This window comes from Kwoniella shivajii, chromosome 1 (assembly GCF_035658355.1).
Source record: "Kwoniella shivajii chromosome 1, complete sequence".
NCBI classification, from domain to species: domain Eukaryota; kingdom Fungi; phylum Basidiomycota; class Tremellomycetes; order Tremellales; family Cryptococcaceae; genus Kwoniella; species Kwoniella shivajii.
This window is the reverse complement of record NC_085908.1, coordinates 178,745-204,444: the sequence shown is the minus strand read 5'-3', so window position 1 is coordinate 204,444 and position 25,700 is coordinate 178,745. Positions and strand designations below refer to the sequence as shown.

Here is a 25,700-nt window from a genome sequence, read left to right as displayed (position 1 = left end):
ATATTTGGATCTGATCTTTCTATCTTTCATGTTTCTGGGAACATTTGCTTAACTCTTTGAAGCTGAAGCTGAAGTTGAGTGATGTAGGGCAGGAGGGAAGGGGACCCCACATCGAAAAGCATGGCGGGAATATCCGGAATTAAGATAAAAGTGGCAAATAATTCCTCATTTTCAGAGACTTTTGAATCTCATCTTTCCTTGTTCCAACGTTTTTCCCAAAATGATATCTCGATAGAAATCATTCACAAGCTGCTTTGTATCAGATACAACCTGAAAAGAGACAAAGTCATAGTCTCCAACCAACCAAAAGGATCAAATCAATAATGGCGGACTGTATTCCTATCGCACCAGAATTACCATTCCGACAACAGGTAAGTGGAACTTCTCACACCTCCCTCGAGGCATCTTGAAGAAAAATGAGCTAAACTAAAGGGCATTTATGATGGTGGTACAGGTTATCGAACTTGCTTCTCATATAGCTAGATCAGTACCTAATGCAGATCAAGCGTCATATAGAGAATTCGTATCTTCTTATGAAAGTCAAGTGAAAGAAGGAGAAGATATCTCAGATGAACAAAAAAGACAAATCGTTCAAAGTTTAGTCGGTAAAATTGGAGAATTGAAAGGTGCTTTAGAAGGTGTAAAGGAATCTGGTAAGTGGTGGTAATACTAACTCCCATTCTTCAGCTTTTCTACCCTTTCAGCTGCCTTCTCATCGGATCTTGAATATCCAGCTGATATGAAAATACGTGTAGATGTTGAAAGTTCTCATTTGCTATTACAATATACACTTGCAAACACTTTTGATCCTTCCTCAGAGGAATACTCAACTTTGGTCAAGAACGTAGCGGATGCCGTGAAGAATGGTGGTGAGAACAGTGGAAAACAAAGTAGAGTGGATGTAGCTTCTAGAATGTGAGTTAACTTTTATTCGCATAGAGGTTTCTTCATCCTGAAAATTGGGTCGATTGATTATCCCATTCATCAGGGAAATTCTAATCAATGCTGATATCGATTTATTGCCGTTATAGCCTCAGCAACACATACAATCATCTACCAACTTCATCACCTCTTCGACCTACAGTTTTATTATCACTTTTATCATTACTTTCAACTTCATCCGATTTATCAGCAGTCCCATTAACATCCGCCGCACTTTCAACTTCATTATCACAATGGTCAATCACATCTTCTGCTAAAGTTTCGTTCCTGATCTCAGCATCAGATTTATACATTTCATCAGATTTATCGAAATCACTCGATTTCTTGACATTGGCTTTAAAGGAAAGTGTAGATGCTCAAATCGTGGAAAAGGCTATATTGGTAAATCTGGCTGTGATTGATAAATTCGAATTAGATGATGTATTAAAGATACAAGGTGTGAAAGATAACCTTGGAAAAGCTCAGAGTGTTATTGAGCTGTTTCAAGGTGATGAGATTGAAGCTGTTGAGAAAGGTCAACAATGGGCTACAACAAATTCTTCTTGGATCGAAAGTGCTGGTAAGTACAAATTACATCGACATCATCCCATTTTCAAGATGATCACCGTCATTCGATATCGTTTCAGATCATTTTAAAGATGTTATGGTAGTGGTCATAATTCTAGATACTAATGATGGTTTCATTTTCAATTTACTAGGTATCCCGAGATTCACCGCCGAATCTGTCGTTAGGAAACTCCGTCTCATCGCTTTGCTCGCTCTTGCATCCAAGGCCGAAACTCGTCAATTGGAATACGCACCTATCGCCAAAGCCTTGAAGATTGATGATTCCGAAGTAGAAGCTTGGGTTATCGATGGTGAGTTCGGAGTGAAAATCATCTCCCTCCTACAACTCGTCTAGCTAGTATTTCGTAATCTCGTAGATTTCGAAACGTTTGAAGACATGTTCTTTATCATGGATTATGCTAACTCGCCTTTGTTGTTTGTCTATAATAGCCGTTCGATCCAAGTTAATCTCAGCGAGAATTTCTCAACCTTTATCATTAATCAAAATTCAAACCATATCATCTTTATCAACTTCATCCAGAAGGTTCGGTACTGATGAATGGCAATTACTCGAAAAACGATTGAGCGAATGGAAGAAATCGGTCAATGAAGCTAGAATCGTTGTTGAGGAAGCACAAAAAATCGCTGAACAACCATTGCAACAAAATCAACAAAGACGTCAAGGTGGTGGTGGTGGTCATGCCGGAAATAACAATAAGAGGGAAAATAGAACTAGAGAAGGTGGAGAACAACCTAATGGTCAACAACAGCAACAACAGCAGCAACAACAACAGCAGACTGAAGAAGTTGTCGCTGCTTAGATCTTGATTTGATCTTTTCTGCGTTTACATGGTTTTTTTACTTTTCCGGTCATGCATTATGTGATTAGATGATTGTCTCAAATCGAACGAGACTACATCACTTGACAAGTCTTTATGAATGCACACGTAGAGTCATGCATCGTCTTTTGAGTTAGGAGGATTTCTCTTCCTTCATATGAAAGTGCATGTAATTATATTCAGGGTGTTAGATTATACTTTATTTATCTACTCCACGTCCTGACCCCTCTCTCATCGCCACCAACAATCTCGTTCACTACTCCGTCACGCATTCCATTCAACCTCTTATGCCTTTCATCGATCATCAACTATCAAACTATCAAGTAAAGCTTTACATCCATACACAGGGATCTGTCCAGATTGTTCAGAAGTCGTTCAAGATGGATGATCCATTATCACCCAGTAACATAAACCCATCATGGTCCGATACACCCACATCATCATCATCGTTCAGTACTACTCATACCCAATCTCAATCTCAGCACTTGAATTCACCTCACACCCAAACTCAACATACTCCACCGCCGACATCGACATCAAATGATACGTTCAGTAGAGAACCAAAAGTATTCGGTGCACCTGGTCTAGGACTAGTTTCACCTCATCCTCCCCCGTCTTCTTCATCTTCTACGTACGAAGATACTCAGTCAACTCGAAATGCGAATGTGAATGGAAATGGAACTACTACACGCAAAGAAGCTCCTAACAGTTTTCTTAGAGTCAGAATAGGTGGCTTAGAGAGGAATAGGAAAGATCTTCTAATTCGATTCGATGCTAGTGTGAGTATACTTTTCTATCAATGTAATTGAAACAGAAACACCCTGTTCCACTCCCCCACTGCATCTCAAGATCCCAATACTGTTGATACAGCTTACTTTTCATTCATACTGATATACGATTCTTTGTGCCAAACTTATACCTCTCAGACAAATTTACCAAATTTCAGAACTTCAATGTATAGGAATATGCAAAGGAGTTATGTTGAATTTCAGAAATTCGCTGAACAAGCTCAATTATGTTGTCCTCAAAGTGAGTTTTCCGTTTAAAGTCTTCAGATCCAGTTTCTACATCTCATATTATCGTACTGAACATGTGTCATACGCCCCTCATGTCTTAGTGAAGAGTCTCTTTATGAACTGATATTGATGCTGATATGTGTGTTGTTTGTTGTTGTACTGCGATAGCTATCATACCTGCTCTGCCATTACCTTCAACTTCTGCTGTAACCGATGAAGAAGGTGCGTTATGCCGTGTTTGTCAACTCATTCCAATCGTTATTGGCTCATACGAGAGTCTCGGCTACTCTCTCGATTGTGATTGACATTATCCATTTTTCCCCTTAGATGATCGATTGGTCAGGATCGCATTGCAAAGATGGTTCACCAGGATATGCGAAGATCCAGTGTTGACCAAAGACGATGAATTGAGATCGTTCATTGAATCTGATTTTGGGGTGAGTAAATATGATCAGCTTTTGAACTGGACTCGAACTACGATTCCCATCCTGCACCTCATATTATCAATCTAGTCTCGTATATCCATTCATTTGTGTACTGATTTCAATGTCATATCCCTATTATCACAGTACTCTCCCGTCCCACCTCCATCAGCACGTAAATCATCAGCAGCATCAGCAGCTACCGGAGTGTTCTCAGCTGCCTTATCAAAAGTAGTTAGAAGAGGTCCCTTGGATGAAGATGATGAATTACAAAGTGCTAAGACGGCTTTGGATAAACTGGAAGAAAGATGGGGTTCAGCAGCTACTTCTATTAGTAACGTTGGCAAATCCAGAAGGGGTAAGTGATCCCATATTACCCTGCTCCATCTTCAACTTTATCTGAGCTTTGGTATAGTTTACACCATAAATGAATTTGGGCTGACAAAAATACTTTATGGATCGTAGCTTTTGCAGTATCAAATGCTGATGTTGGAGCTAAATTGATTTCTTTATCAACTGTCGAATCAGACATGCATCTAGCTTCAGCAGAAAGGAAATTCGGCAGAACGTGGGAACATCTATCAGGAATGCTGGGTGCTCAAGTGAGTTCATCATGCCATTCTGACTCGCTCGTAGACACCTATCCCAAACGCAGAGGAGAGACTGATGGTCTGATGTCATCAAAGGCCGCTTCTGAAAATGTCATTTTAAGCGATTCATTAGGGTATCAAGCATTGAACGCCAGAGCGGCGAAAGTACGTTCTTGTCTCGCTGGTAATTTTCAATGATCGAGCTGATATTCATTCGTGATTTAGGAGGCCTTGGTCCAGCGTACCACGCTACTTGAGGACTCTCAAACGGCGACTAAAACAGCGATAAACAAAAGAAGGAATGTTGAAAGGTTAAAAGGTAGTTCAAAAATCGATCCTGTCAAAGTCGATGATGCACTACATGAGATGGAGGAGGTGAGATAATCTACATCTCAGAGTCGAGGAGGAAAACTGATTTCCCCACTTGTTTTCGTCGATGGATATAGGCAAATACACTCGAAACATCCCTTTCAAATCGATTAAATGCCATATCACAGAATTTGCATTTAGCAATTAGATCACATTCGAAACATGCTCATGAAGATATAACGATAGCTTTATTAGAAGCTTCAAGGATGAGTGTAATGTATCATAAACAACATTTAAGAGAATTAGAATCATTAAAACCTGATTTGAACAAGATTGGTACTTCAGCTACTATCATTTCGACGCCAACCGCTTCGGCATCATCCAAAAATGTAAGCGTTACTACACCGAAAAGATCAGATGTAGGGTTGCCACCACAGCCAGCGTTCCAACAACCAGTGCAACAAGGTCAGGCTCGAGTCATATCTCAATCAAGACAACAACAACAACAATCACAGCAACAACAACAACAACAACCCCCACCCATGGCTGGAATGATTCAAGGTTACGCACCTGTACCACCTATTGGTCCAGGCAAATTCCCTCTCAACCAATCCTCAAATCAACCTGCTTTTAATCAACGACAACAACAGCCCCAAGCATCGTTCATTCCCCAGCAGCAGCAACAGCAGCAGTACTCTCAACAACCTCGTCCACCCTACCAACAACAACAACAGATTCCTCAACCTTATCAGCAACAACAATCTCGTCCTGGACAAATGCCAGGTTACATCCAACCACAACAATCATCACAGGGATACAATCAACAACCTCCCTTCCCTCAACAAGGCCAATCGTATTCTCAGAACCAACAACAATCCAGGGGATATCTGAATCGACCACCGCAGCCATCGGGGCCAGGTTACATGGATGGATCCAAATCTATGTTCTTGCCTCCTTCTTCCCAAAGTCATCTTCAACGACCGAATTCAGCAGGACCTCCACCGTTACACCAACAAGGCCAAATCGATCCTCTAGGTGGAGGCATGATGTCTCAAAGTATGATGTTACCTTCGAACGGAAGAGGTACACCTCAAAGCATGGGCGGTAGACCTCAAAGAAAGCTGGATGAGAGACAGGTTGCAAGAATGTTAGCTGGTGGTTTTTAGTTTGTTATGAATCCAGAGGATTGAAGTGATAGATATTGGCGGAGAGAGTTGTATTGTATTGCTCTAGGTAGGATTCATGCATCGTTTCGTACCATGTGAACTAAGCATTTTGTGAAATCCGACCCGGTCGAAGGGCGGGGGCCGATCAGAGAGGTTCTGTCACGCTGAAAGGATGTTAAGCGCCCTAACTCAAGACCGACAGGAAAGGCTATCCCATCCGATTCCGATGCATTGCAGTGATTGCATGTTTGCATGTTTGCATGATTGCATGATTGTGTACTTTGTATATTGGATCGTTGCACTTCGGCCGATTACGGTGATTTCTGATTTTATCTGATAGCGATTTGTGTCTTTGTCATATGACTTTTGTTAGCAAGTTTCGTAATCTACTCGAAGTATAATTTTGGTCATTTAGTCTTAGTTCGTACTTTGTAATGTATGATTAGTAATTCATGTAATTCATAATCATCATTGAGTAATTCATTTGTCTGCCACGTAATCAGTTTGTAATCAATTTGTAATCAAGTCATTCGTCACACCGTATAACTCGGGAGTATTAGTATTAGTATGATCAAGTTCCCAATTTGGTTGTAATTTTCTTTTTGTAATCGGATTAACCCGGGTGCGCTGTACCACGTGTTGAGTTCTGTTTCCCCCCCTTTTTTTCTTTCTCAACCTGTGTTGTTTGTTTTTTTCCCTTGTTTCAGGGTTGTAATCTGTTATTTTTTTGTATAATCGTACCACTCTCTTTCAATCCCATTTCATCGTTCCACTCTGCGGAATGATTATTATTATTGAAAACAAAGTGAAAAAAAAGGGTAAAAAAAATGTAAACAAAAAAGGAATTGAATGGGTTCTACTATATTGGCGCTGTCGGGTGAAGGGTGTCTGTTCCAAAGTCATGCATGCGCAGAGCTTTTGACTATTTGGCTGTTGTCGGACTAGTCTGCAATATATAGATATTCACGTTCACGTTCATATATTTCCTCCCTTCTCTTTACAATAATCCAAACAAGCAGAGAATAAAAAAAAACACGTAAAAGCTTCAAAGTGGCTTTTATCATCGAACCATTTATCGTTTGAACAGAGTACTCGTAACAGAACAGTTGGAATCAAAACACACGCTCAAACGCTCCCTTTTTCCCCAAATCACTTCAGACATAGAGTACCCATATCGTACGACCGATTGGTATACCCGATTTCAAAAGGATATCACTTTCAGATATATATATATATATATATATATATTCATTTGTAGCGAAGATTGTCGCTTTTTTTTGGCCACCGATACCATTAGAATAAAATAGAGTCAAATAGAAAGAACGGTCAATTGATCAATCAACCTCTCCAGCTTACCCCCTACTAGACTTTTGCTGTTCGGCCGACTTGCCAAATCAACATTATTTATTCCATCTCTCACCCACAAGCTTCGTTGATCACTCAAAATGGACGTGATCCTTCATGTTGCCGACGAGTACTTGCTCGACTCCGTCTACTCGTACCTACTTCCTCATCCACCCATACCATCAAGTGTCTTACCTGACCTATACAACAAGACAGTCTTACCTTCACCCTACACGCAATCGACGACCTATCATCCCCCACCTGAATTATCCGATCAGGTCAAAGGATCAATGCTAGCAAGAGATTCTATACCTCGACAGTTAATATCGCTATTCAGTATAGCATTAATAACATCGTTAATAATGTATTTCATTTTTTGCTCAATAAGTTATTATTGCTTTTACGATAGAAGACTAGAACATCATCCGAAATTCCTCAAGAACCAAATCCGAAAAGAAATAAAATCATCTTTAATAGCTGCCCCCGTAATAGACGTTATGACTTTACCTTGGTTCTTGGCAGAAGTAAGAGGTCATTCAAAATTATATGAAGATGTGAATGAATATGGTTGGGTTTATTTAGCTGTTTCTTGTTTGTTTTTCTTGCTTTTCACCGATTTAGCTATTTATTGGGTACATAGATTAGAACATCATCCTTTGATTTACAAACATGTCCATAAACCACATCACAAGTGGATTGGTGAGTCAATAATTCCTTTTCTCGTGCCATCATATTACCATACAAAGTTGTTGCTGATCGAATCAATCGCGAATAGTACCCACACCATACGCAGCTCTTGCATTCCACCCTTTAGACGGATACGCCCAGTCATTGCCTTACCAGTGAGTATCATTCAACGGTATACGTAGATATCATAACTAAACGCGCTTCTTGCCTCAATCAGCATCTTCCCATTCTTATTCCCACTACACAAATTCGCATACCTCGGTTTATTCGTATTCGTTCAATTCTGGACTATCCTCATCCACGACGGAGATATGATTTCAGGTCATTTCTTGGAAAGATACATCAACTCCCCTGCTCATCATACGTTACATCATTTGTATTTCACATGTAATTACGGACAAGTGAGTTTTTCTTTACTTTTTTCTTTTTTCTTTGTTCATTCTTACTTTGACTTGACGGCGTGTATCTTTAAGGGAAGAAGAATGGTCGCTGATACTGTTTTACTCATCACTCGCTAGTACTTCACATGGGCAGATGCAGCTTGGGATTCATATAGGGCACCTGAAGACTCCCTCGACCCAATCCACGAATCGTTGAAAAACATGAAGAAAAAAGGATTGATTGATGAAAATGGAAATACTATACCACAGATGAAATCTGACAAGAAAGACTTATAGGTCAAAAGAATCAGTCGTGGAAAACTAGTAATGCGCGATCGAACATATCCTATTTCCAGAAATTGGTGAAATCGATATGACATGAAATGAGGGGAAACCGATTTTTTTTTCCTGTTCATATACAAATTATAATAATATTAATTAATTAATGGATATTGACGTCTAAATAGAATTTTACGTCCTAGTTTTATAGACATTTTACAAAAAGAAAGAAAGAAAAGAAAGTAAAGAATTATTACCCATAACAATGAACATATTCATATATATACCCTGTAGATTTTATACGCCTTCTCATAACCTTTATACCCCTTCCCATCCGAAATGATATCATGTTAAATGTCTCGTGTTACCAAGTTTCGTTTGGTAGAAACTAGAAAAATAGATGACCATACATGATGATTGATACATTACAACAGTATACAAAGTATGAACATTGTTCCAGCTCCACTTTATTACGTTTCGACACTTGGCAGCAACAACTCCTGCTCTTTCAGACTGACGGCACTGTCCCCCTCAATCTCCTTGAAATCTTCCCGTATTCATTCCCCTTCACCTTCTTCTTCGTCCTCATCAATAACTTCGTATCCTACCCTTATCCACTCTCCACAGCCTTCACATCCAATAACATCAACGTCTTCTTCTAATTGCTGTAAAGTAATTCTGAACGTGCCTCCACATCGACAAGGATGAGTAAAGTAATCAGGTTCTCGCTCTTGATCTTTATCGATATTCCCTAACCCTTCATTCGGTATCACCGGTCCTTCACTAGTCAAATCGGCTTCCTCGGATTGCTCACTTGATAAGTGGTGGGGGGTGAAGTCATCTAATGAGATATGTCTAAACACATGAGGTCCATCTTGAATAGGTATATCATGACCGTTCGTCGAATTGTAGTTGCTGTTATAGTGGATTAACCATTCTTCTCTTTTTGTAGGATCGAGTAAGATAGTTCGAGCTTCATTGATTGATCGTATATCGACATGTACATTTACATCGCCGTTGGAATTGGATTTGACAAGATTTTGCGAGCTACCGTCAAAAGTAGACGTAGACGCAGACACAGATGTAGATGCAGACGAGGGTGGTCCTGGGTTTGCGGGATTTTTGTCTGGATGATACTATCGACATGGATGGCATTTGAGGAATTAGCTTCATACAAGTGATGTTACATATTTGAATATACAAAGGAATTATCAGGATTAAAAAGAATCGTAAACTCACGATCAAAGCTAATCTTTTCCAAGACCTATTCACATCTTCACAAGTAGCCGAGTGGTTTAAGCCAAGTATGGCATAATAATCTGTTATTGGTTTATTCGATATTTTTGCGATGACACCCTTTTCGTTTCTGTTCCCAGTATGAGTATGAGTAGGAGGATGAGGATGAGGATGAGGATGAGGATGTCTTCAGATGAGATATCTTCCAAAAATATCAAACTAACGATATACCTGTTTTTTGCCACTCTAACCCAAATCTTCGATCCGTTATTTGTGACCCCCATTTAGTGTCATACTCCTCTTGTTCAACCTTTTCTTAGGTTTTTTACACGTCTATGGACCATACACATATATACATATACCAATCAATTCCAATCTAGATCATTTACCTTCACAAAGCAAAGCCAGAATATACAAGATCAGACGAACAAAAGAACAGTATCAGGTCTCAAGGCATACACGCATATGTGAGTATACCAATTTCTTTTCCCCCTCAATGAGCGCTCTTGTTTCTACCCTCTATCAACGATTGGGTCGGTATTCGATTGGTGGCAAAAACCGTCAATTACAATTTACGCAAATCACATCGGTCGGTCCCCGGATATCATCATCACATGAGTAGTGATGTTGATGGGTATTGTGATATTGTGATATTTGGATCCATGCTGACAATACCTTGATCTCCTTCATCTCTTCAGAATTCATTCCGCGTTAAAACAGAACCATAAAAGTATAATCATCACGAAATATAGATCGTCAGTTCTTTTTGTTTTTGTTTTTCAACCTATACTCACGCCCATCTTTCTCCTTGATTGCAATCTGACACCCACTTTCTGTTTTTCTCCCCTTAGATGACAGACAACGCCCCTATCTCAACTTCAACCAATGATACCCAATCTGAATCCAACATACCTTCTAATCCATCCGCTTCACCTTCCACTCAACCTGCATCCATCCTCCCTTCCACTACCATTTCGACCGAGACGAAATCGGCATCGGCCACTTCAGATTCAATCCCTCCTGCTTCCACCGACCTGAAAAACATACCTGAACCTGAACCCGAACCCGAATCCAAACCCAACTCAAATACAAATCCAAGTTCAAAAGGAAAAGCAAAGCCCAAGGGACTTACCAAGGGAAAGGGAAAGAAAGCAAAAGCTAGACCTAGACGTAGAGTAGCAGGTTCAGATGCAGATTCAGATCTCGGCAATCAACATAGCGGAGATGAAAGTTTAACTGACCCTTCATCGTTTGATTCAGAATCAGAATCAGAGGAAGAGGATGATGTTGAAGAGGAAGGGGAAGGGGAAGGGAAAAAAGGAGGAGGTAAAAGTGGGAAGAAGAAGCCTGTATTTGAAGATACAAATGCTACTACACCAGCAGCATGGAATGATAAAGATCAACAAGACTCAAATGGAGTGGAAGTCTCTTTTGACGAATTCAATCGCGGCGAAATTCCTTCAAAGGTTAAAGGAAAAGAAAAGGCAAAAGCTAAGAATGATACAACAGGTACAACTGCACCTGCACCTAAAAGAGAGTACACGGAAGAGGAGAATAAGCGATTCCAGGAGATGAAAGCTAAAAGAAAGGAAAAACAAAAAGCTAAAAGAGCTGAAATCAAAGAAAACAAACGTAAAGAACGTAATAGTACCTCTAATAAACCCGTGATTGACGAATCGAAACCTGCAGACGATGTATCGAAGAAAATCTCAATCAAAGGAAAAGGAAAGAAAAAGGATACCTCAGAAGTAGATCAAGTAATAGCTTCGACCTCTTCAATGACATTAGAAGAAAACACTGTTCCTTTGGTAGCTGATGGTTCACCTCCTCCTCCAGTGGCTGCTACTCCTGCGCTTGCAAAAGGTAGAAGAGATTCCAAATCTCAAGCGTCTCGTGACAAGAACATGAATGACCCTAAAGTTGTGCCTAAAGTAGGAAAATTCTGGACACACGATCAACGTGCCGATCCACCTATCGTATCTGATGGATTCGCAGGGAGGGGTCTACCAGATGGGAGAGGCAGAGGTATGCCCAGAGGCGGTTTCCGTGGGAATCCAGCTGGGTTCAGAGGAAGAGGTGGAAGAGGAGGGTTCGTTCCTCCTCAATTCGGTCGATTCCCTCAACAGATCTTACAAGGACAAGGAAAAGAATTAACTACGGAAACGAAATCAAATGCAGAAAAGGAGAATGACGATGGAGAAGAACCTGTTCTGGCTATGGATAGATTGGAAAAAGAATTAGCAGCTGAAAAAGAAAAGTTACCTCAATCTTCTTCTTCTGTTCAACCAAAGGAAAAGATGTGGGGTCATGAAGCTTATGAACAAAGCCAAATTCAGGTTGAGAGGAAGTTCGTCCCTCCAGTACTATCAAGAGGTGGGTTTAGAGGTGTACCAAGAGGAAGAGCAAGAGGTTTCGGCCGTGAGTTGTCTGCCACAGCTTTATGCAATATACTATTCACAGTAAACTAACTTTTTGTATAGCTCGAGGAGGTTTCTTCGGACAACCTTTCAGACCACCTTTCCACCGACCACCATTCGCATCTCCCGCTGCTCCTGCGGTAGTATCATCAACGCCAACGTCCGAGAACGTCGTTCCTTCCACACCCGCCGTAAAAACTATTGCATCGCAAACAGCTGCTTCAGCAGAATTGCAATCCACTCAGCCTGACGTTGATGATCTCCTCGGTGAATCTACTCAAGCTGTCACCATCAAATTACCGGGTTCTTCAGATTCTGTCGAAGTGACTGTAGTTGTTCCTCCTTTAGAGCCAAAATCTCTCTCGAATGATGTTGTCTCCGCCCCTTCTACAGAAGTCTCCGTGCCAGCAATCAAAACACCCGAGCTCAACGCGTCTGGCCAAGCTATCTTATACACCTCTCCAGTCCCACCTCCGCCAGTACCTCAACAACCTCAAGCCCGGCCTGCGCCTGCAGCTTACGTCAACGCTTCCTCCACCCACTCACCTATGTTCCCTCATATTACTACCTCCTCACCTTTCCCTGCTGGCTCAGAAAACGGTTCGATCAGCAGTGCCGGTTTGAGTTACAGCCATTTCGTTCCTGCACATTTACAACAACCTACATCTGGTTATGTGATAGGAACAGAATTTGTTCCGTCTGCCGCCAGACCGTTTAGCCAGATGAACAATGGCCAACCCAAACCTTTCTATCCTGGTGGACAAGGTCAAGTCATGGCACCTAGATCATATCCCATTCAAAATCAACATCAACATCAACATCAACTTCAAACCCTTCAAACTCAAACAAATCAACGACCTTATTACCCACAACAACAATCCTTCGAATACCAACCACAATCACAAAGAGGATCATTCTCTGGGCCACAACAGTTCTACCCTCAACAAGCTAACGGTTATGTTGATGGAAGAGGTTCACCGTTCGACGGATCACCCGGTCCTTCACCTTATGGCGTAGGAGCCGGAGCAGGACAAATGAATTATTTCGCACCAGCAAGACCTAGCCAGAAGATATCGATCAAACAACCTAGCAACTCTGACTCTTCTCAACAACCAGAACATGAAATATCATACAACGGTCAGCAACCGCAACAACCTCAATTTGCAAGTCTAACAGCATCTTCAACTTCCCAGCAAGGTTATTATGATCCTCAACATTATAACCCATATACCACACATTCTCAAAATCAAAGCCATAATCATAACCAACTTGACCAAAGTTATTATAACGGTAATGTTTATAATGACCCCAATGGTTTAGTAGGGTATAATCATTGGGATGGTCAAAATGGTTATTCATACGAAGGCGATTATGGTTATTAAAGTGGAATAAAAAGGGAGACAACTGAATGTCGGTCTGATCACCAACGTAACAAGTGAGACCGAGGCAGGAGTCACGGAGGCAGGTGGAAGGTTGCAAGAGGAAAGAGAGAGGACGTGCATTGGTTTGTAGATTAGCATGGTTATATTGGATGAGAAATAATAATCACACAAAAAATAGTATATTGTCTAGATAAGAAATTTCAACAAATGCAAAATGACATATCTTGATCTTCTACATCGTAACTTAACTACCTAAAACTCAGGTTCGATAAAGTAAAATGAAATGAGATATACATAGTCAATGTGTGGCTTACTCGTGGCTGTGTCTGGATATAGCACACGTATTTCTTATCGATACGGCTGAGCCACTTCCCTCTTGATTGTCGGTTGCAGATTGGATGATAACAATGTTGACAAAATGACAACAAAAGTACGTAAGCGATAATATCTCCCACGTGGTGGTATCGCGACGCGACCTGCGTGAGGTTTATTCGCTGATCTTACCTTGTTCATTTTGAGCTTTGATCATTTCGTATACATCCCAATCGTGTGCCCACCCTCCTGAGTTAGACGTTCTTCACATCGACATTGGATACTTTGCATAACCTTGTGACTTGGTACAGTAGTCCGAGGAAGAGAACGAAAAACGCTCGAGATATAGTCTTCAGAGTTCACGAGATACAGCGAGAATATGAATTCGGATAGATCAGCAGGACCTTCAAGACCCCCTCTTCCCCTTCCTGCAAATCAGCGTAACGGAGCAGGGGGAAGTGGAAGTAGTAGTTTATGGAATGAGATTCTGGGTGGTAGTAATGCAGATAAACAAAAAGGATTAGGAAGGAAGAATCTTGTTATACTATGTGAGTGAGCACTATCACTTTATACACCCATACCGTTCAATGTCTTGTACAGCTAAAGCTGACTTGGATCCACCTTGCCCTTTCCTCTTTCCTCTTTCCTTTCCTCTCTCCCCTTCAAATATTCCCTTCCTTGATCCCATATTCTGGTATTAGCTGAAAGACATCATGGAAGATCATATCTCCTCTCTCAGCTAAACGCATCTTCATCTTTGAAAAAGAAGAAAAGTTATAAACAAACACAAACACATTCTAGAAATGGTAAAAAGGGCTTAGCATTAGGATATGAAGTTATTGATATATCAGATGGTGATGAAGGTGAGTCTCTAAAGATTCATAATCTCATTGACCAAAGGAACAAGGAATGTTGTATATCTATTCAGACTCTGATACCGTTTTCTTGAACTTAGACTCCGTACCTCCCCTATCAGTATTTTACCCTCCTTCATCACATCCCAGTTTACTGAAATTAGTGTCCAAGGCGCTACCTCCCAAGTCCTTATCTGTGAGTCACTTATTTCAGCTACGTCTGCCATGACATATTCCTCAGTATAGTCATAGCTGAGATATTTTGATTGTATAGGACACGGCAGTGGTGATAGTCCTAGATTGGACGAAGCCTTCTTCAATGGTAAATCCAAGTCCTTCCCTCTCGCCTCGTTCATTCAGCAGTCATGCCAGTATCACCTAATGTCTCAAAAATGCGGAAATACTGACGTTCTTGCAGATAAGCGAATTGCTTACTTGGCTATCATGGATCGATCAATGGGCCTCGGAGACTTCAGAAAATGGTGAAATAGAGGAACTGAAAGAGAGGTGTAAGCTAGAGTGCTGTTTCTAACGAACCATACAAGCTAACAGGGTGAAATAGTACAATCACATGTCCAACATTACACTGAGCCTTCATCGACGCTTACGACGGCGACTGCTGCATATGCAGGTGCAGGTGCACTATTACCTCTAGGTCCAGGGACCTTGACTTTGAACAAGTGAGCTATCCCCGCTTCTTAGCATTTGATAATAGCTCATCTATTGCGTCAAACAGCTCTGGGTTACCGATCACGGTCGTTTGTACGAAAGCGGATCTAATGGATACGATAGGCGAAGAAATCGGTATGAAAGGCGGTGGCTGGGAAGAGAGAACAGATTGGATACAACAAGTGCTAAGGACTATATGTCTTGGTTGTGAGTTTTGCTCAGCGATCAATCTCGATCAATGGAAATCAGTCTCCCGAACGGAACCCTCCATGAAGTGAAGCTGATAAGGCCTTGATAGTTGGCGCTTCATTGTTCTATACTGCGTCGACACAACCTACAACATATACACTACTTCGATCATATCTCCTCCACAGATTATACACTTTACCGCCTTCTCTCTCGGCTTCAACTTCGACAACGTCAAACATTGAGTCGTCGACACAACATGTGGCGTCTGCTCGATTTCCATTCCCTCATCGAGCGAATGTACTGGACAGAGATGCGGTGATGGTCCCTTCAGGATGGGATAGCCGGGGTAAGATCAACGTGCTAAGAGAAGGATTTGATCCGACAAGAATATGCAAGGCATTCGAAAATAGTTTGAAGGCATTCTCAGGAGGTGACGAGGATGATCAAGGAGAACTGATGGAGACTCTGTGGGAGGGAATGATTCCTGATATTGAGAGGAGATCAAAGGTGAGTTTCGCGTGTACCGTCTGTCATCTCTTGCGTTATCAAACGATCCAAGGCTTTTTCTTCTTCAAACCCCCTGCATACCTTCTGGCCCATATTAACGAGACCTTCACCTTTGCTTGCCTCCCGAAGTATGACCTGTAGTGTTTATGTACTTTGGCAACTCGCTGATATTTCTTCATAGCCCGCAAACTCATCCCAGCCTTCCATACCAGAATCTGAACAGTCCTTCCTCACTCGACAGCTTGACCTTCTCCTGAAAGACCCCAACAGAGATCCAAGACAGTCATTCAGACATGCAGCAGCTACTGTCGTCGGACCAATGTCAGGCAGTGAAGGCTTGAATCTACCTGGAGTCGAGAAAGCTTTGGGTGAGATGGAGGGTCTGGAGAAGGGCGAAGAATTGAAAGAGAAGTTCGCTAGATTGGGTAGAAAGGTCAGCTTCTTGAAAACCTCCCGTTCTGGCGGGGGATCGAAAGCTGATTGATTTGATATTCCTAGGACTCGTCAAGGACTGGACCTTTATCTCCTACTTCCACGACGCCAGGAGGGACGACACCGGCTATGCCAAATGAAGCTCTACATAATTTCGTGAGTCGTAGATACGCTTTCTTCTTACGATGACATGAGAGTGTATATATTCCTGTGGATGGCTGACTTAAACGACCACTTTATGTAGTTTCAAGGCTTACTGGCTAATCGGAAAACCGGTACCGGTACACCGAGTGCTACTCCTGCCAAATCTGAAGGCAAATAAGCGCGCACCAAAGAAGAACAGTACAAGTATTGCATCGATCAATGGAGATTTTAATGATATTTAATGACATGTGATCTGATGTAGAAGATGATTGATGATATACTTTGCATTCCGATACACTGATCCTATGGTATGTACTGGCTGCGTTGATAATGCATGGTATCGTCTCCATTCTATGATACAACTTTGATAGCCATGGTAGTTATTTTCTTTTACTAATTTAGGTTGGAAATGGTCTGAATTGATCCAAAGTTAACGATGTGATCGTTCTTACTGATGATTAATTGAGAACAGATTGTGATTTTCTGGGTTTATCAGAATAACGAGGCCTAAACCAGATTGTTTAACGGTGACCAAAACATCGACACTAACTCAACATATCTTATGGTATGACTGTAGATGGATCGTTTATGTCGTTCTGTGTGATGGGACTTACCAATCTAGATGGAATAACCAAAGAGTATCTTTTTTAAGTTGCTTTGAATCCAGCACGACATATCCAGCAGCTCCTCCTACAGTAGGATCCCACAGTACGATACTAAAACATAGTGTATAATCGCACAAATGAGCTTGAGCTTATTTCCATTGATCCACGCGAGGACTTGGCAGAAGGGGAGAACAAGACAGACAAGGGAAGACTCACTTATCATTAGTTGGATCGTTTCTTGTAATTGAATAATACCTATTCCGATTCAAACAAGTTGTGGTTGGACTAGTGAGAATCGTGATGGGTGAATGATCAGATTTTTGCAGCCACATATCTTGGAAAAAAAGAAAAAAGAAAAAAATCAGTAAAGAGACCAAGATCCTATCAACCGAAGTGATTCATTCGTTCGTTCGTTCGTTTCGCCCGTCCTCTGGCTCTCAACTCACCCCAAATCACCTCATTGATCTGGTCAGCTTTTTCCCTCGTAGCTGACAGTCCAATCAAGTGCTGCAAAGCCCAATAACCTGCCCAATCCCTGACGGATCCATTGGCATCTTCACTTGAACCATTCCTGAAATTATTTTTTTCATCCACGGTGGAATATCCATTGGACAATAAAGCGTTTCGGAAACCTCCTCCCCACCTGTATACAGATGAGTTCAGTTGTTCCAGTTAGTCAAGTAATTCATAGTTGAAATGAAGATGGGAACTGACTTACCAAGCATCATTAGGATTCGAATTACCATCCTTGTTCACCCCCTGATACGAGATAGTGAGAGGATTCAGTAGATTAAGTGAATCGTCATAAGTCGAGAAATTCATAGCTGGAGTATCATTAAAATCTTTGAAATCTAATGCCCAATCAAGGTGTGATAATACCCAATTTGGATTTGATTGTGCCCATGAACAGAGTGATGCGAACTACATTCATTGAGAGGAAGCAAATGGGCTGTCAGTGCCGACGGCCAGAGAGAAGATTATTGACAATCTCGTTTCCTGAATGGGCTAATATGTTAGAGCTGAAAACCAAGTACTCACCAACCAATCTTCTTCAGGATTATTAGCCCATAAATGACTACAATTCGGTTGATGTTGAGGACCCCTTCCAGCTATGGGAGCACTGGTGCCCGTAGCTTGAGTAGCGGTTATTGTGGCCCAAGGTCCATGTCCGGTACATGATGGGTCATTTAACCTATTTGCAGTATCCATACCATAACCTCGGGCAGAGATGCCCAAAACTGAAATCGATCAAAGAAAGTTGGATATGGTCAACCCAGAATTAATGCTACTTCAATGCATGAATGCACGTTTTCAACTCACTCAGGGAGGAGGAGAGCAGTGAGAGCAAAACATTTTCAATCAGCATTATTGTGGTGAGTCACTGGTCCAGGTGTTTTGGCTTTAGGCTTTTATATGTATGTGACTTTTATTATATATTCTGTTTTAGTGTTATATTATTATTATTACAATTTACGATACAGTTTGCAACATAGAAGAGGGATATTTGGACACGGCAAATGGATATATGAGACTTGTAACGATGCCGCTATGTATATCGTGGTAGCGTAAGACGTTCCCTCGATGTTCAGCAGAGCTGTACTTTCTGTCACAGGGAGGGTGGCTAAGGGATACATTTGAAAGGAAGGTCAGCTTTGACTTCCCTTGATGACTTCGTCAAAGAATGAGAGGAGGTGATTTGGTGCTACAGACTGGCATGGTACACACAACAATAGGACCTGTAACACTAAAGTAGAATGCTTAGAATGTAGACTCCCACACTATAACGACAGAGCTTGACAATGATTCACTGTTCATCTAAGATTAACGTACTCGCATGGTGCCACTTTCGAATGACATTCTTTCATTCAACCTCCACCCTTCCTTTCCCCTTCCATATTCTAGTAAAACTGATAACAAACGAATCTAAATACGATTCATCACTTCTGAGCCCTCAATACTTCGCTTGCTCTTGACACCGCACATACCTACTGCAAACACCGCTAATCTCTAGAACAATCATCATGGCCTCGCTGTTCACCACTTCTCCAATGAAGAAAACCCATCCACCACCACTCCCTCCTCATCCTGTACATATACCTCCACAGAACATCAACGTCTCAAGTGGATATACCGATGCTCATCCGTCTGACGATGACATGTTCAAGCGTGAGTAGAGAATGCAGTGGGCGTTGCCCGATCTCTGAACGGCAATTTGATCGAAAGGGCGGAAGGGCAACGAAAGGAATGAAGGAAATAAAATAGGAATAGCTTATGAGGTGTATCGATGGAGAAGCATTTCGGACAAGACAGGGAAGACAAGTGGAGAGCTAAGATAGGAATTCCAGCTGATACTGAACGGGCTACATAGGCAGGTACACCGCAATACAAGATATAATCAACGAATTAGAAGATGTAAGTTATTCTTTTCCTCTTTCGTGTTGCCCTATTTCCCTTAACTCCTCCATCAAACACCGCTCCCGTTCGTTTCTCCTTGATTAGCATCAGTCCAGTACCTTCATTCACGGGTTCAAGCTAACTTATCGCATGTTCAGGAGAATAACCTGATAGCTTATCGAATAGCCAAAATCAAGAAAGAGAGGATAGAAGCTGAACGAGCTGCCATTGCTCAAGCTGAAGCTGAAGCCGAAGCCGAGGCTCAAGCCCAAGCTCAAGCTCAAGCTCAAGCTCACTTCGAGGCAAAAGCAGAAGCGGAAGCAGAAAGGGTAAGACAACAAAAGATGGAATATGACAATGATCGCTTGGAAGATGAGGACCAGGAAGATATAGATGAATTGGATGTAATAGGAAATGATCCTGAAACTGAACGATCTCATGACATGTAAGTGTATATTTTGACCTTTGTGGTAAAGGTCCATTCATCATCCTTCAGACTTCAATCTCTTTAGCGAGAGGACATTCAAAGATTTCGTTCTGAATGCAAAGTTCAAGTCTTCAGAACTGATATATTCCATCTTTTTGTTTTTTATATCGATTTCTATAGTCAATCTCATTCTCACCTCAACTCGACTCAGAAACAACCACCACCATCGACATCACCTTCTTGAATTCACCTTCTCCTGTACCTGTACACGGATCAGTACATGGTGAATCACTCAGACCGCAAGATGACGAGGATATCGATATGGACGATTACTAGATGATTACAAACAGTGTGGAAGGAGACTCGACTCAATCACATTCCGAGCCGTTTGCAAAACTTAGATATAAGAAATCAGAGTCTCTATCATCTGATCTGTCATCAGTAGTCCCATTGTAGAATTCAGATGAACATGTTGTATGTATATGTGAAATCAGATAATCAATGCTACATATCATTTTGCGTGTATCAAACAGACTCTTTCGTCACATTCCGCCTCTAGTTCAATCTTCCTATGCCTCAGTTTGTACGGTAGCTAAACGAAAGTCCGAATAGTCATCAGTATCGTATTACGCTCAGTTACCAATTGGATAAAACCTGAACTCACGTTCCCTAGTCTTCTTCTGACCTGGTAATCTATCTTTCACTCCCTGTTATCGACCGAAATGAATTAGCATACATCCCAACCTTTTTGGCTCATCACGTCTGCTTCGACTTCGAACGACGATCACTCACCCTCATCATCCATTTGGCTGATCTGTAAGCTTTGATCTGTGCCATTCCTCTACCTCTAGATTCAAGTTGTCTCTTATGAGCACGATCGATTTGTTTCTGTTCTTGTTTATCGATCACTCCATCATCATCGAACGTAGCTTGTTTTCTGGCGATTTCAGCTTCTCCCTCGATATGGTCACTGCGTTCGATAGTAAGCGAAGTTGTCCAATAAAAAGCGCAGAACAGAATGAAAATGAGCAACTTACTGAGCTTCAAGGGCATGTCGTCTGGATTGACCTTGTTCAATTGTCTGTCATACATCCTCACGATCAGCTTGACTCTGTTGATCGCGAACAGAATTTACTCACCTCATGGTCTTCGTCTAACCCACTATCCAACTTCAATCTAGCTGTTAATTCACCTACAATCTTGAATTCATGGAATTTCATAGTTTGATCATTTATAGCGTTCTGTCTCAAATTTTGAATGTCTGGACCTGTCAAGATTGGGATTCTGATTTCTTGTTCCACATCATCAGTCAAATCTTGCATCCATAGAACAGCAATGGCATCAGGTTTAACCCCTACACCAAGACTCTTGAGTGCTCCTCCACCTTTACCTATTTCGAAAACGACCGAAGATTGATATCTTGAATAAACTGGTAGTCGTATCAAATCCAAATCCCATGATAAAGAATTGCCGTTGACTTCAGCATCCTTTTTAGGCAATGTTTCAACTTTCTCAGACGTAACAACTCGTAATCTTGCTGCTTTAGCTTCGAGTGCGTTTGTGTCGTGGATGGTGGCTGAGACGTTTGATACTTCCAATGTACCAGTATCCCAACCCCGCAAGTTTTTGGGAAGAGTAGTTTGCATACCTCGGAAAGCGAATGAGATGTTTGCCCTATGTCATCAAGTAAGCACCCTTCACTTCTCGATTCAGAGCCATAGAATATGAATATACTCACTTTCCGAATCCCACACCTTCAGTCAAGGCGTAGGTCTGTGTAACACTACTAGCTTCTGCGAATACTTCTGACAATCTGACAGAGACAATACCCAAGATGGGGTCCGCTTCTCTCAATCTACTGTCACGGATGACGACTCTGACCACTGTGTTCTCCCAGTCTCTTACGAAAAGCTCAGTACCGGCTTCGAAGTAAGGGTTGGTTGTGTATTGCTTGACCCGAGTCTTGTATACCATATCATCGTTAACGAGGAATTCACCATAACCGGAAGGAAGGTTATCAGATTGCTCAGAAGGCTCCTCGGTATCTTGTCCAGCTTCACCTTCTCGGTCACCAGAAGCTCCTTCGAGGTTTTGTCGTTCGAGATTGTTGATTTGGTGTAAAATGATAGAGAGGACACCAGAAGGCCATTTGGGATCGGGTTTGGTTTTTTGAACATCGGGTGCAGGTGGGGGGAGATCCTTCTTAGCAGGGTTAGGAGCAGCATCTGCTGGCATCATTTCCATTTCGGGCGCAGTCTTGGAGGGTTCAGGGGCAGCCTTAGCTTCTTCGACCGTTGGGCCTCGTTCAAGGTCCTTGATGAGAGGAGCTTTCTCGAAATAACCAATAGACCAAACGAGTTTACCTATCGATACGGGGTGTAAGCTCATGACAGTTGATAACAAATCAGAGACATACCAGGCATGTCGTTAGCATCCTCGAACCCAGTAAGGGAATTCTCTCGTCGTTTCATGACGTTTGGCTCCAACATAAGCTCTTCAACGGGTACTTGGACTCGGCCGACGAGATCGCTGAAAGATGTGGTCAGCAAGGGATTTCTGCCAAATGTCTTGAAGGTCTTCTACTCACTCAGCACTCATCTTATCACTGTCCCATAACATGACGGCCAAATCCTCTTTTGCTTTGACCTCATCCATGGTCAAGAGAAGGACGCAAGTCTCCTCGTATACGGGGTTGAGATCGCCAAGGATGATTCGAGTAGAGTAAATTGGTTTACCGAATTTGGCGTAAGCGAGAACAACGTAAGGATCCGATGAACCATTGTTGTCTTGAGCAGACAATTCTTCACAGTGGTGGATAGTAACGACGAACACACCGATGGCTCTTGTATCGCCAACCGCAGCTCCGGACAGAAGTTCTTGAATGTTGATAGTCATGGATTTGGGTACAGCTAATTCAGCAGTTCCAGCTGCAATACCCATCTTGACAAAGGAAGAAATGAAAGGCAGGTCCAGGACATTAGGAAGTTTTGATGACATAGGAACCGCTGAGACTTCAACCGAAGGAACTCCACATAATGCGAAGGTGAGGTTTCGAACGAAAGGAGGCTCGGGAATGAACTGGACTCGGAGACGAACTACACCGAAAATTTGCTCAACCTGAATCCAGATCGGGATGGGAATATGAAGCCAATCGTACAAGCCAAGGAAAAATTCGATAAGCAAGTGTATGTTTTTGGCTCGGAGCTGAGCACCTTGCCCAGGCAAAGCAGCTGGATTGCGGTCGAGATTAGCTCAAAATGGAATCTCATATGATGAGATAGTAGACTTACCGTATGAGAAAGCGACTTCAAAGTTATAGTAGTCACCAGCTTCATCTTCAGTAATATCCTTTCCAGCAGTGTCCTTGGAGTTTATGTTCTCATTGCCTTGGTTGATCCAACCAGACTTGGGATACCCCTCATCTCCAGGTTGGTCAGGTAAAGCTCTGATAGAAGTGATTCGAAGAGGGTTTGTACCTTGACCAAGATCTGTAATTCGAACAGCGTCAACGAAACCAGGGAGGGATTGTTGGAGGATATCCTCCACCATATCAGCGACAGAGATAAACAATGAGCTAGAAAGAATAAGCAAGATCAATAGATCGTCCTGCATTTCACTGAGGTCATACTCACGGGTCGACTAAACCCCAAATCAATTTCACTAAACCATTTAACCATTCTACACTTTCGGGGAAAGGAGGAGAGAAAGCTTCTCCTCTTTGTCTACCCATATCTTGTCTGACTCTTTCGACTTCCTTCTCAAGACCTCTTTCAACAAGACTGATTCCTGTCATAAGTACGAAGCCGACCACAGAGCATAAGATTGATCTCCAGACCAATTTGACCAAACCACTACCGAAGGCGACACTGATCCAGATCAAGAACATACTTCCACCCGCTACGAGTTGAAGCATCTTGAGTTTGCTCAAAATTCCCTCGACAGATATAGGACTAGGAGGTGGGAAAGCGTGATACAAAATATTGGATCCTTGAGTAGTTGGAGTGGCAGAATCGAAGTCTAATGTATGTATAGAGTCAGGTAAAACGTCGCTGAAGCTCAATAGCAGTCAAGTGCATAAAGACAAACCTTTGGGGTCAGCGTCTTTAACGATGATTTCAGCACCGGTGACGGGATCTCTGACTCTTCTTTGACCCTTTTCAGCTTTTCTGATTCTGTCGGTTGGTTTGACTATATATGTTGGAAAGAAATGTCAGGTATCTTTTCTACGCAGGCATAATGCATGCACATAATAGCTCACCCTGGTTGGAATTCATTTGTTCCATTAATCTAGACTTCTCATTTGCACCAGTACTAGCTTGAACGTCATTTTTCTTATCTTTTTGAGTTTTGATTACGTTCGTTTCTTCATCTTTTCCCGCAGCAATAGGCTGTTTACTTTCACCTGGGAATTTTTCACCATTTTTATGACTATCAATATTATCTTGATCATCTCTTACAGTATAGTTTGCAGTCGGAGGTGGAACGACACCTCTTCCATCCGATGTATCTGACTGTTGTTGATTAGCGTTGTATTCTCTTTCTTCTGCTTCCCTTCTACGTTTTTCAACTAATTCAGCGTACGCTCTAGATTCTTCTTCGTGTTGTTTTTGATCGGCTTTGTAAGATTGAACTGTTGGTACTGGATTACTAGCTGAATAACCTTGTCCAAACGTCCTTGAAGGTGGTGCGGGTGGTAATTCTGGGAAATCAGAATTCCCATGACCATGTCCGTTAGGAGCAGAAGACATATCGTCGCGTGATTGAGACTGTGTCTGTGGTGGGATAGGTAATGGTTTATTCGTATCTGCTTCTTGATCAATGGCTTGATGATGATCCCCAAGAGAATCGATGTCGACAGGGTAGAATATCTGTTTGTTCTCTTCACCAGGTAAAGGTGTCAAGTCTATTATACGTGGATGTTGAGAATTCAAAGTATTATTATTGTTACGAGTAAACTCAGCATGAGCAAGTGTCATTACGGTATGATGTCGTTTTTCATTTTCACCACCACTGCTGGTGATGGATGATGACGTATGTGGGGTAACTTCAGGTGTGGCAGTAACATCAACCATGATTACGTATTCAAGATCTAAGGAACGGGCAGGTTAAAGAAAAGGTGATGAATGGGAAGAATGGGAAGAACGGGTCATGTATATATAAGATGCAATAGAGATGCAATGGACGTGATGACATCTTTCATCGCAATGGGGATGATTGAATTGATATGGTCAATTCACAAAAGAAAGGGAGAACAAACGATGACGACGGCACTATACTTGATAGCGATCAATGCGCACACAAATGATGCTGATTGTTGTTAGGGTAAAAGACCTTCCCCTCCCTTTTTGATTGTTGACCCTTTCCCACGTCCGATGTGCATCTTCAATGGACGTTTCATGTGTTAAAACCATTCTTGAATCTTGGCAGCATTGGCGAATCATCGAACAACATGTTTAAAAACTGGCTACAAAAGGTATAACATTACATACAAGTTGATGCTACCTGAATACTCGTTTCCATATCTGTAATTGGATACTATGCCAAATTTGACTGCACTCTCATCGAACGATGCTTCATCACTCGACAGCATTTCTAGTTCTCAGGACATGTGA

The 25,700-nt window shown here is 41.8% G+C and overlaps 9 protein-coding genes across 9 annotated transcripts; 6 read left to right on the top strand and 3 right to left on the bottom strand.

Annotated features, from left to right (window-relative positions):
- Positions 1–323: 323 nt before the first annotated feature.
- On the top strand, positions 324–2,309 carry IL334_000083 (uncharacterized protein; the record flags this gene model as incomplete). Its single annotated transcript, XM_062931869.1, has 6 exons — positions 324–371; positions 455–653; positions 756–915; positions 1,032–1,501; positions 1,641–1,799; positions 1,939–2,309. 6 exons carry the CDS (start codon positions 324–326, stop codon positions 2,307–2,309), a joined length of 1,407 nt encoding a protein of 468 aa, XP_062787920.1.
- Positions 2,310–2,707: 398 nt separating this feature from the next.
- IL334_000082 (uncharacterized protein) lies at positions 2,708–5,830 on the top strand (the record flags this gene model as incomplete). Its single annotated transcript, XM_062931868.1, has 9 exons — positions 2,708–3,106; positions 3,254–3,356; positions 3,512–3,565; positions 3,671–3,780; positions 3,913–4,123; positions 4,231–4,367; positions 4,452–4,520; positions 4,581–4,730; positions 4,802–5,830. 9 exons carry the CDS (start codon positions 2,708–2,710, stop codon positions 5,828–5,830), a joined length of 2,262 nt encoding a protein of 753 aa, XP_062787919.1.
- Positions 5,831–7,275: 1,445 nt separating this feature from the next.
- Positions 7,276–8,538, top strand: IL334_000081 (uncharacterized protein; the record flags this gene model as incomplete). Its single annotated transcript, XM_062931867.1, has 4 exons — positions 7,276–7,873; positions 7,950–8,016; positions 8,079–8,262; positions 8,380–8,538. 4 exons carry the CDS (start codon positions 7,276–7,278, stop codon positions 8,536–8,538), a joined length of 1,008 nt encoding a protein of 335 aa, XP_062787918.1.
- A 539-nt stretch (positions 8,539–9,077) lies between these two features.
- IL334_000080 (uncharacterized protein) lies at positions 9,078–10,040 on the bottom strand (the record flags this gene model as incomplete). Its single annotated transcript, XM_062931866.1, has 3 exons — positions 9,078–9,656; positions 9,760–9,943; positions 9,988–10,040. The coding sequence occupies 3 exons, from the start codon at positions 10,038–10,040 to the stop codon at positions 9,078–9,080; spliced, it is 816 nt and encodes a 271-aa protein (XP_062787917.1).
- Positions 10,041–10,607: 567 nt separating this feature from the next.
- On the top strand, positions 10,608–13,555 carry IL334_000079 (uncharacterized protein; the record flags this gene model as incomplete). Its single annotated transcript, XM_062931865.1, has 2 exons — positions 10,608–12,174; positions 12,237–13,555. The coding sequence occupies 2 exons, from the start codon at positions 10,608–10,610 to the stop codon at positions 13,553–13,555; spliced, it is 2,886 nt and encodes a 961-aa protein (XP_062787916.1).
- Positions 13,556–14,246: 691 nt separating this feature from the next.
- IL334_000078 (uncharacterized protein) lies at positions 14,247–16,840 on the top strand (the record flags this gene model as incomplete). The annotated part of the gene is made up of 11 exons (XM_062931864.1): positions 14,247–14,415; positions 14,569–14,730; positions 14,823–14,917; positions 14,996–15,043; positions 15,140–15,230; positions 15,284–15,401; positions 15,458–15,597; positions 15,689–16,086; positions 16,268–16,519; positions 16,585–16,674; positions 16,763–16,840. The coding sequence occupies 11 exons, from the start codon at positions 14,247–14,249 to the stop codon at positions 16,838–16,840; spliced, it is 1,641 nt and encodes a 546-aa protein (XP_062787915.1).
- A 280-nt stretch (positions 16,841–17,120) lies between these two features.
- On the bottom strand, positions 17,121–18,633 carry IL334_000077 (uncharacterized protein; the record flags this gene model as incomplete). Its single annotated transcript, XM_062931863.1, has 7 exons — positions 17,121–17,169; positions 17,277–17,378; positions 17,484–17,601; positions 17,714–17,910; positions 17,986–18,188; positions 18,306–18,505; positions 18,588–18,633. The coding sequence occupies 7 exons, from the start codon at positions 18,631–18,633 to the stop codon at positions 17,121–17,123; spliced, it is 915 nt and encodes a 304-aa protein (XP_062787914.1).
- Positions 18,634–19,288: 655 nt separating this feature from the next.
- On the top strand, positions 19,289–20,424 carry IL334_000076 (uncharacterized protein; the record flags this gene model as incomplete). The annotated part of the gene is made up of 4 exons (XM_062931862.1): positions 19,289–19,433; positions 19,636–19,679; positions 19,820–20,106; positions 20,385–20,424. The coding sequence occupies 4 exons, from the start codon at positions 19,289–19,291 to the stop codon at positions 20,422–20,424; spliced, it is 516 nt and encodes a 171-aa protein (XP_062787913.1).
- Positions 20,425–20,657: 233 nt separating this feature from the next.
- Positions 20,658–25,160, bottom strand: IL334_000075 (uncharacterized protein; the record flags this gene model as incomplete). Its single annotated transcript, XM_062931861.1, has 12 exons — positions 20,658–20,680; positions 20,753–20,795; positions 20,881–21,058; positions 21,126–21,169; positions 21,228–21,762; positions 21,827–22,451; positions 22,505–22,617; positions 22,676–23,318; positions 23,379–23,662; positions 23,721–24,105; positions 24,175–24,276; positions 24,347–25,160. The coding sequence occupies 12 exons, from the start codon at positions 25,158–25,160 to the stop codon at positions 20,658–20,660; spliced, it is 3,789 nt and encodes a 1,262-aa protein (XP_062787912.1).
- Positions 25,161–25,700: the final 540 nt, after the last annotated feature.